The sequence below is a fragment of the Bos mutus genome, chromosome 3 (assembly GCF_027580195.1).
Source record: "Bos mutus isolate GX-2022 chromosome 3, NWIPB_WYAK_1.1, whole genome shotgun sequence".
Lineage (NCBI taxonomy): Eukaryota > Metazoa > Chordata > Mammalia > Artiodactyla > Bovidae > Bos > Bos mutus.
The window spans coordinates 79,143,827-79,154,219 of NC_091619.1; the positions used below are offsets into that span (position 1 = coordinate 79,143,827).

The 10,393-nt window shown below is 38.3% G+C and overlaps 1 protein-coding gene across 7 annotated transcripts in view; it reads right to left on the reverse strand.

Moving 5' to 3' along the window:
• The window catches only part of UBE2U (ubiquitin conjugating enzyme E2 U), a 76,391-nt gene extending 70,175 nt beyond the window's left edge, over positions 1–6,216 (reverse strand). For 3 of the 7 annotated variants that reach the window (XR_011463696.1, XM_005903777.2, XM_070367898.1), the window contains exons 1-3: positions 5,741–6,216; positions 4,329–4,410; positions 3,250–3,342 (exon numbers count right to left, since the gene is read on the reverse strand). Coding sequence is in view for 4 of the 7 variants with exons in the window: in XM_005903777.2 (XP_005903839.2) it covers positions 3,250–3,342; positions 4,329–4,410; positions 5,741–5,806 (241 nt within the window). In the remaining 3 variants the exon portion in view is untranslated. Of the gene's footprint in view, positions 1–3,249; positions 3,343–3,846; positions 3,965–4,328; positions 4,411–5,740 lie in introns of those variants that run through there. The other 4 variants (XM_070367899.1, XM_070367902.1, XM_070367901.1 and 1 more) reach the window with 3 other exon arrangements.
• Positions 6,217–10,393: the final 4,177 nt, after the last annotated feature.

Here is a 10,393-nt window from a genome sequence, read left to right on the forward strand (position 1 = left end):
TTTAAAAAAGCCTACAAAGAGGAAAGTTGGCTAGGTTCTTTGTTAGACCAACCAGACAATCCAAATATTAAAACTCTGTAGACTAGTGTAATAAATTTACACTTTAAAAAAGTTTCATTTTGTTTAAGAATATTCCAGTTATATTTATATGGTTCCAGTTGATGAAGCCAATCACCATAGTTCCAGTAAATTACCCTTTAATTGATTTGTTTGGGGGAAAAGATTGGCATGTCAATAAAAATGAAGGGCTTTTCATCACAATGGTTTCCAGTTAAACTAATCACAGCTTCACAAATAGACTGAACTCATGAATCCAGTGGCTGAAAGAGAGCTGCAGGTCAAATACTGAGAACACGGGAGGAGAGAGGTTGAAAGTGAAAAAGTGAAGTCGCTCAGTCATGTCCAACTCTTCGCGACCCTGTGGACTGTAGCCCGCCAGGCTCCTCTGTCCATGGGATTCTCCAGGCAAGAATACTGGAGTGGGTTGCCATTTCCTTCTCCAAGGACATTGTATTTTGAAACTACAATAATAGGTTAACAGTGCAATGGACAAAAGATGTGAGTGAACAACGTGATAAAAAAAAGTATTTAGAAAAAAATTCTAGTTGGTATTAAAACTGTGGTAAGTGAAAACTGAAATTATGACTCAATAGTACAAAAGATGATCAAGAAACGATATGAAAAGTTTCAAGATCATTACTCATGGTCCTCCAGGGCTTGTTCTTCCTTTCTTCCATTTCTTCTCTCAAGCCTGATGCCTGCCTCCCCCCACCCGCCGTGTGGTTTTAGACGCATACATAGTCGCCCACATTTTCCCAGCCTTTCCTCTAACAAGATGCAGCCATGTGACCAGTGTGACCAAGTCTTAACGGTGGGACATCAGCAGAAGTAAAGTGTGCACCTTTTGGATCCTATTTTCTTAAGGAAGCTGTTCTGCCCTCTTCTCTTTTTCTCTCCCCTTCCCACTGGCTGGAAATAGTGACAGAATAAATGTCTTAGGTCCAGAAATGGCACCCACAAGTTGAGGATGGTAAAACCTTCCTGCCAGCTTTGTTCTGTTATATGTACATTGGAAAGTCATTTGAAAAGGTTAGCCTATGTCCTAATACAGTCAATTAACTAAATTATTAATAGTATTTGGGAAAAAATGCACACACACACTTTTGTGTATGTAGTTATTGTGTTTTTAAAATTAATTACATTTTATTCTTCAAAGTATTTTTCATTTAATAAATTGTCAACACATTTTTGGACAAGTTTTTTCAAAAAATATTTGAACACCAACTCTATGCCAGGGAGTGAAGATTCTAGGGACATAACAATGACCAACGAGTAAAGTCTTCATATATCTTTCTTGTTATGTTTAAAAGCAATGTATATAGCTATAATACATTTTACTTAAAAATTCCTATATTTATGGACATTGTAGCTATTTATGGACATTTCCCTTTTCTGTATATCCAATACTGTTACTGGAAACAAATCTTTATTAATTATATATGAATAAGAATATTAAACATATTCTTTATATAGAACCTTAAAGTTTCCATCCCAAAGCTATTAGAATAAATGAATTCAGCAAAGCTGAAGGAAAAAAAATTAATATACAAAAATCTATTGTATTTCTATACACTAATGATGAAACAGTCCATCCTAAATAGTCAATGGAAGGACTAATGCTGAAGCTGAAGCTCCAACACTTTGGTAACCTGATACAAAGAGCCAACTCACTGAAAAAGATCTTGATGCTGGGAAAGACTGAGGGCAGGAGAAGTGGGTGGCAGAGTTTGAGATGGTTGGATGGCATCATCAACTCAGTGAATATGAGTCTGAGCAAACTCCAGGAGATGGTGAAAAACAGGGAAGCCTGGTGTGCTGAAGTCCAAGGAGTTGCAAAGAGTCAGACACAACTTAGCGATTGAACAACAATGATGAAATATCATAAAGAGAAAGTAAAAAAAAAAAAAATTCCCATTTAAAATAGCATAAAAAACCCTAGAAGTAAATTTAGCCGAGGAGGTGAAAGACCAATGCCCTGAAAACTATAAAACACTGATGAAGGAAACTGAAGATGATTCAAAGAAATGGAACAATATCCCATATTCTTGGATTGGAAGAATTAATATTGTTAAAATGGCCATACTATTCAAAGCAATCAACAGATTTGATGCAACCCCTATCAAAATATCCTGAATATTTTTCACAGAACTAGAACAAATAATCCTAAAATTCATATGGAGCCAAAGAGAAATCTTGAGAAAAAAGAATGAAGCTAGAGGTATAACCCTCTGAGAGTTTAGACTATGCTACAAAACTGCAGTTATCAAAACAACATGGTATTGCCATAAAAACAGACACATATATCAATGGAACAGAACAGAGAGCCCAGAAATAAGTCCATGCGCTTGTGGTCCATTCAACTATAACAAAGGTGGCAAGAATATACCATGGAGAAAAGACAGTTTCTTCAACAAGTGGTGATGGGAAAACTGGATAGCTGTATCAATAAGCCAAAACAATGAGATTAGAGCATTCCCTCAACCATATACAAATTAAATTCAAAACGGTTTAGAGACCTAAATGTAAGACCAGAAACCATAAAACTCCTAGAAGAAAACATACATGGAATACTCTTTGACATAAAATATAGCAATATTTTCTTGGCTCAAGTCTCCCAAGGCAAGCAAAAATAAACAAATGGGACCCAATTAAACTTAAAAGCTTTGCATAGCAAAGCAATTTCATTGACAAAATGAAAAGACAACCTATAGAATTGGAGAAAATATTTGCAAATGATGTTACCGACAAGGGGTTAATATCTAAAATATACAGTTTACACAATTAATATTAAACCCCCAAATCAACCAAAAGTGGGCAGAATACCTGAAAAGACATCTTTCCAAAGAAGACATACAAATATCATTCATGTTCAAAATTATATTTTGAAGAATGTTTAACACTGCAGAAATAAATGTATTATGTCATTTTAAATAAAAATATATACATCTTTGTGTAATAACTCAACTATGGAGATAAAATACATACATGGAAGAAAGGAAATAAACCTCATTAAATGTTGAGAATAGTATCTGAGTTAGGATTCAGATGATAATTTTTTTCCTGCTTTTTAATATTTTCCCCAATAAGTATGCTTACTTTATAATGTTAAAAATAAACATTATTGAACACTAATGAAGAATAACATTAATATGGACAGAATTTATGATAATAATTTTATTTGTTCCTTACCATTTGGATGAAAAGGAATTGTTCTGAATTTCACAACTGGAGGGACAAAATTATACTCTGCTGTAAAATTTATTCTCAGTTGGAAGACTGCTCCTGTGATACAGAAATAAAAATTTTTACTAAAGTGTCACAGATTAACTGTAACCTAATATTGATGTTTATGCCTACAGTTTATCTTCCCCAATGTCCCTAGAGTTTTACTATAATAAGTAAATTGGATTAGAGGATGCCCAGACACCTCTAGATGGTATAATAGACTCCTCACAATCTAACCCAGTGTTTTCAGCCACATTCTCACCAACCCTTTTCATCCACTAACTCTGTCCTTCTAATACCAGCCTATTCACTGGGTTTCTCATATTTACTCTCTGCTCCAGAATCCTCTCTCTTCAGGTCTCGCTAAGCTGTTTAGTCTACCTGCCCTTCCTTCTGATTCTAAACCTGGTGAATCCTCAGACATTCTTCAGGACCCAACAGCTTCCTTGGGAAGCTGTTCCTGACTCTCCAAGGTAAAATTAACTAATCACTGCCTCCTCAGTATTCCATTCAAAATTCATAACAGGACATGTTTTTATTTTATTGTAATTATCCACTTACATGCTTTTCTCCCCTATCTCACTAAGCAAATGTATCTTGTTAATCTGCAACTCTAAGAGGGCATGGTCATTAAAGTTTATGGTTGCCTAGTCTTCTTGAGAACTTGACTTATGGACATCTGTGGGAAAATCATAGAGGGAAAAAAAAAAAAGAGACATAATTGTGGGATTTTTCTGTCAGTAAGCATTTTGTTAGTTATTCTCTGAATTCATGGAAGACTATTAGATGATATTCTCAGTTGATATGTTTTCCTATGTCTGCTTCTTAAAAACATGATAACATTAAGACTGGGCATAAAGAAAAATTCAAACCTGAAATTTCCATCCATGTTGACAAATGGCAAAAAATTAAGCCATACCATGAAAAAATTAACATGTGAAAACTTAAGGGATTCTAGAAAATTTGTACAGTGCAACCTTAAAGAAATTAGGCTAATAATATAAAGGCTTTAAAAAAAATAAATTGGTTTTCAAAGCACAAACCATGCCAAATTGTATTCTGTAGACCTTCAATGTCAACATCCCATTGCATCATATCTTCACTTATAGGAAAGGCAGTAATACCCTAAACATCAAGAAAAATTAAAGCAGAAAAAAAGATTAAATATTTATTGCAGCTTGGGAAATCAGATATTAGGTTACAATGAATTCCAAAAGCTCTAAATTTTTCTTTTATTGATAAAAATTTTTGATTTGAGAAGGTGTTATATATTGTCTTATTACACAGAAGTTAAGGTAGATTCCAGAAAATACATGCAATAGTAAATTTTAAATAAATCATTAGTATGAAAATCACAAATGGGACAGGAAGGTCAAGAATGGAATATGTGACTTATGTAATTCTATAGGCAATTTAAGATTCAAATTCAAAAAGAAAGGGATAGTTGGAAAGCATGTATTTCTTCATAGCTTTAAAAAAAAAACCCTACAGATGCTATATTAGGCATGAAGTAAGAAATTTTCATTAAGAAAAACCCAACTCTAAAATTATGCTCAAAAAAAATAAATAAAATAAAATTATGCTCATACATAAAAATAAAATTTTCCTACACTTGAGGCATTATTCCAATGGAGGGACAAGAATGCATTACTGTGCAAAACAATGAAGACCCAGCATAAACCAAAAATAATAAAATTTAAAAAATAAAATTATAAGGGAAAGACATTTATGTGTTTTATGTCACAGCAATTGGCAAAAAGTGCACTAGACAGGAAGAAACAGAACTCAAGACTTAAGAGCAAGAGATTTTGGAGTCAAAAAACCCTTTGACAGAATCTCGAGCTCAAATATTTACTGAAAGTTTTCTGAGGCTTAGGTTTCTGGTAGGTTAAAACAAAACACTACCTACTTATTTTACAATATTGTATTGGTAATCGAGGGGCTTCCCAGGTGGTACAGAGGTAAAGAATCCACCTGCCAATGCAAGAGACCTCAGGTTACATCCCTGGGTGGGAAAGACCCCCTGGTGAAGGAAATGGCAACCCACTCCAGTATTCTTGCCTGGAAAAATCTCATGGACAGAGCAGCCCGGTGGGCTGCAGTGCATGGGGTTGCAAAGAGTCCGACACAACTTAGCCACTGAACATGCATGCACAATTGATAATTAGTGAATGCAACCCTGCACCTACTAGTTATTTTCTACCTGATAGACTGTTACATTCAGGGATTAAAGTCCATAAATACTCAGCATAGTGTGCTCAATACTATTAACTATTATTATGAAATACTAATAATTATTATGAAACAGATTATTATACTGAAATAGTTTCATTAAACAAGTCTGTAGTGCAAATTAGATTTAACTAAATTATGCCCTGTGGAATAAACACAGATTAAACTGCTTTTAAAAACTCGTACCCCAAAGAAACACACCCTTCATGTCTCCAATACTCACCTCATAATTGTTGTTCTTCAACTCTTGGAATTCTCTTTTTAGCAAGATGTAAGCTCTGCTGTACATGATAAGGCAAAAAAGCCTCTGATCCTGTCCCCTCACTACTAGGGTTCCCTCTGAGGCAAGTGTCTGAGGTTATGGGTCACTCTCCTATACCTAGTTAACTTGGTATAAATACTTGCTTTCTCGAGCTTCAGAATGCTGTATACTCCCAAGAGAGGTGGACCTATGTTGGGCACGTAGCAGCGACTTTCTTTTCTCCTTTGACTCTTCTAAAGGAGGACTTCAGAAGGAAGACTTGAGCGCTTTCTCTACTGCGGTGTGTCCTTGCGGCGCCAGCGCACAGCCCAGCCTGAAGGTAAACGTGGATGAAACCCTGAGACCACTCGTGCTGCTTGTGCATGAAGTGGGCGTAAGAGGCGTTAAGTTTAGGGTGTGCTTAACCAGTCACCGTCTCCGCTTCACAGGTGTAACTGTGTGCGGGTTGGGCAAGAAGATGCAAATCGGTTGCCAAGCAACAAGACTAAACGGAACTGTAGAGGAGGTGGGCACTTGGCCGCTCCTCATCCAATCAGCGATGTGGGGTGGCCTCTGGAAACCTCCACAGTCAATCATCCAAAAGGTTCAGTTTGAAAGGCCAATGAGAAGCGTTGTTAAGGCCTCCTTGCCCACTCTATCTCCGCGCCCGGTGCGACTGCTACGTCCGTCCATTTTGTTGGCGTAGGGGGAAAAGTCAGAGGGTCTAGGGTTTAAGTCTAAGTCAGAGACCTCAGAAATCATCTTTTCTTTTTCTTTGAATATGAGAAACTATCAGGTAATATATGACCGACAGTACTGGTCTGCGGTTGTTTATAATAACTTATATGGCACTTCTCTTGTGGCTCAGCTGGTAAAGAATCCGCCTGCAATTAGGAAGACCTGGGTTAGATCCTTGGGTTGGGAAGATACCCTGGAGAAGGGAGAGAGTACCTACTCCAGTATTGTGGCCTGGAGAATTCAATGGACTGTATAGTCCATGGGGTCACAAAGAGTTGGACACGACTCTGCGACTTTCACTTTCATATGGCACTTCAGCGGTCATGATATGTTCACGTACATTATTATATCATCGAATCCTTCAGTTACTCTGGAAGAATGCTCTGCAACAGGACATTGCATCTCGTCAAAAATTCTCATGTCTTGCTGACTTTTGCCACTTTCTGTTCGTTCTATCTAGATATTTACCACGTTCATTTCATCCTTCTACCCCTCCATTTTTCCTTCACTCATCATTCAGATTTACCTTTGCCTAGGAGTCCTTATGAAATCACCCAAGATTAGGCTCCTTTCTTGTGATCCTAGAGGACCATGTATTTACCTCCTTGTTAGCGTTTATTGGGCTTCCTCGGTGGCTCAACGGTTAAAAAAGAAAAATCCATTTGCAATGCAGGGGCCGCAGGAGACATGGGTTTGATCATTGTGTTGGGAAGATCCCCTGGAGGAGGGCGCGGAAATCCACTGGAGTATTCTTGCCTGGAAAATCCCATGGACAGAGGAGCCTGGTGGGCTACAGTCCATAGGGTCACAGAGTAGGACAAGACTGAAGAGACTTTAGCAGGCAGGCATAGCATTTATCAGGCTGTATCACAATTGCCCATTGCTTTCTTCAGCCAACTGTGAGCCTCTTAAAGGTGCTAATTTGCCCATGTCAACTACAGAAGCTGGCATCTTTTCTCAGAGTACTTTTTCTTACTGTTTACTAATTTTGTGGAAAACAGGACATCAGTTTAATTAGTTCATTCATTTCACAGATATTCATTTTGCACTTCTCATGTGCTGTACAATTCAGATGAAGTGACTACCTTTTTGGCTCCAGTATTCAATAAATATACAAAACAAAAACAAGTGTACAGAGCAAAAATCATAATTTCAGATCACACATACTATAGACAATAAAACAGTAATGTAATAAAAAGTAGCTAAGGGTTAGAAATGGTCAGGGAAGTCCTCTGTCAGGAGTGGGCAGTGAGGTGATACATGATAGTTTGGACGAGAAGGAGCCAGTTATTTGAAATGTTGAGGGCAAAGAGTTCCAGGAAGAGGAAAAGACAATAGTTCTCAGTCAGGAAAAAGCTTGGCTTCAAATGGGAACTGGCAGGGCCTGAGAGAATATGATGGAGATGTGATTAGGTTGGAGCTCTACATGTAGGGAAGTTTGGGTTTTATTTGAATAGAAGTGGGAATCATTGGGAGAAGGAAATGGCAACCCAGTCCAGTGTTCTTGCCTGGAGAATCCCAGGGACTGGGGAGCCTCGTGGGCTGCTGTCTATGGGGTCGCACAGAGTCGGACACGACTGAAGTGGCTTAGCGGTAGCAGCAGCAGGGCATCATTGAATGGCTTTAGGGATGAGAGTGTTATTCTCTACATTTACAAAATTACTCCAACTTCTTTGTGGAGAATGGATTGTAGGGGAGACCACTTAGCAGACTCCCATGATCATTTTCATGTCCAGGTAGGGTAGTTGAGAAATTTCCAAAAATATCTTCACTTTACTAACATTTGATACAATAGAATGATTTGATTTTGTTTTATAAAACTGAATATTAAGGAATTTTTCTTATGAAAACATCAACTAGGACCTGAGATTGAATTTTGGTGGGACTCTCCTTCAAAGCCTGACAGATTTTTCCCTTGCATTTATGGAACACTGGCAACATATGGTGGGAGCAAATAAACAGCTGCTTCCATGAGAAAGGAGTGGGAACCAATTAGGGAATTTTAACCAGGTTTCTTTGATGATACTATGGTCTTTCATTCTGCTTTAACAGGAGAAATCTGTGATAGTAAATGCAGACTCTCTGTATAAAATTTTGTTCTAGGAGAAATTCAGTTCAGTTCAGTGGCTCAGTCCTGTCTGTCTCTTTGCAGCCCCATGTACTACAGCACACCAGGCCTCCCTGTCCATCACCAACTCCTGGAGTTTACTCAGACTCACGTCCATTGAGTAAGTGATGCCGTCCAACCATCTCATCCTCTATCGTCCCCTTCTCCTCTCACCTTCAATCTTTGCAAGCATCAGGGTCTTTTCAAATAAGTCAGTTCTTCGTATCCAGTGGCCAAAATATTGGAGTTTCAGCTTCAGCATCAGCCCTTCCAATGAATATTCAGGACTGATCTCCGTTAGGATGGACTGGTTGGATCTCCTTGCAGTCCAAGGGACTCTCAAGAGTCTTCTTCAACACCACAGTTCAAAAGCATCAATTCTTCAGCTCTCAGCTTTCTTTACAGTCCAACTCTCACATCCATCAGCTCAGTTCAGTTCAGTCGCTCAGTTGTGTCCGACTGTTGCGAGCCCATGAATCGCAGCACGCCAGGCCTCCCTGTCCATCACCAACTCCCAGAGTTCACCCAAACTCATGTGCGTCGAGTTGGATCACATCCATACATGACTACTAAAAACCATAGCTTTGACTAGATGAACCTTTGTTGGCAAAGTAACGTCTCTGCTTTTTAATATGCTGTCTAGGTTGGCCATACTTTTCTTCCAAAGAGCAAACGTCCTTTAATTTCATGGGTGCAGTCACCATCTGCAGTGATTTTGGAGCCCAAAAAAATAAACTCTGTCACTGTTTCCCCATCTATTTGCCATGAAGTGATGGGACCAGATGCCACGATCTTAGTTTTCTGAATGTTGAGTTTTAAGCCAACTTTTTCACTCTTCTCTTTCACTTTCATCAAGAGGCTCTTTAGTTCTTCACTTTCTGCCATAAGGGTGGTGTCATCTGCACATCTGAGGTTATTGATATTTCTCCCTGCAATCTTGATTCCAGCTTGTGTTTCATCCAGTCCAGCATTTCTCATGATGTACTCTGCATATAAGTTAAATAACCATGGTGGCAATACACAACCTTGTGGTACTCCTTTCCCTATTTGGAACCAGACTGTTGTTCTGTGTCCAATTCTAACTGCTGCTTCTTGATCTGCATACAGATTTCTCAGGAGGCAAGTTAGGTAGGTGGTCTGGTATTCTCATCTCTTGAAGAATTTTTCAGTTTGTTGTAATCCACACAGTCAAAGGCTTTGGTGTAGTCAACAAAGCAGAAAGAGATGTTTTTCTGGAACTCTCTTGCTTTTTCAATGATCAGTGATTGAACATCTGGGTTGAATATCCAGATTCAATATTCAACATCCAGCTTGAACATCTGGAAGTTCATGGTTCACGAACTGTTGAAGCCTGGCTTGGAGAATTTTGAGAATTACTTTGCTAGCGTGTGAGATGGGTGCAATTGTGCAGTAGCTTCAGCATTCTTTGGCATTGCTTTTCTTTGGGATTGGAATGAAAACTGACGTTTTCCAGTCCTGTGGCCGCTAGTGAGTTTTCCAAATTAGCTGGCATACTCAGTGCAGCACTTTCACAGCATCATCTTTCAAGATTTGAAATAGCTCAACTGGAATTCCATCACCTCCACTAGTTTTGTTCAAAGTGATGCTTCATAAGACCCACTTGACTTCTCATTCCAAGATGTCTGGCTCTAGGTGAGTGATCACACCATCATGATTATTTGGTTCATGAAGATACTTTTTGTATAGTTCTTCTGTGTATTCTTGCTACCTCTTCTTAATATCTTCTGCTTCTGTTAGGTCCATACCATTTCTGTCCTTTATTGTGCCCA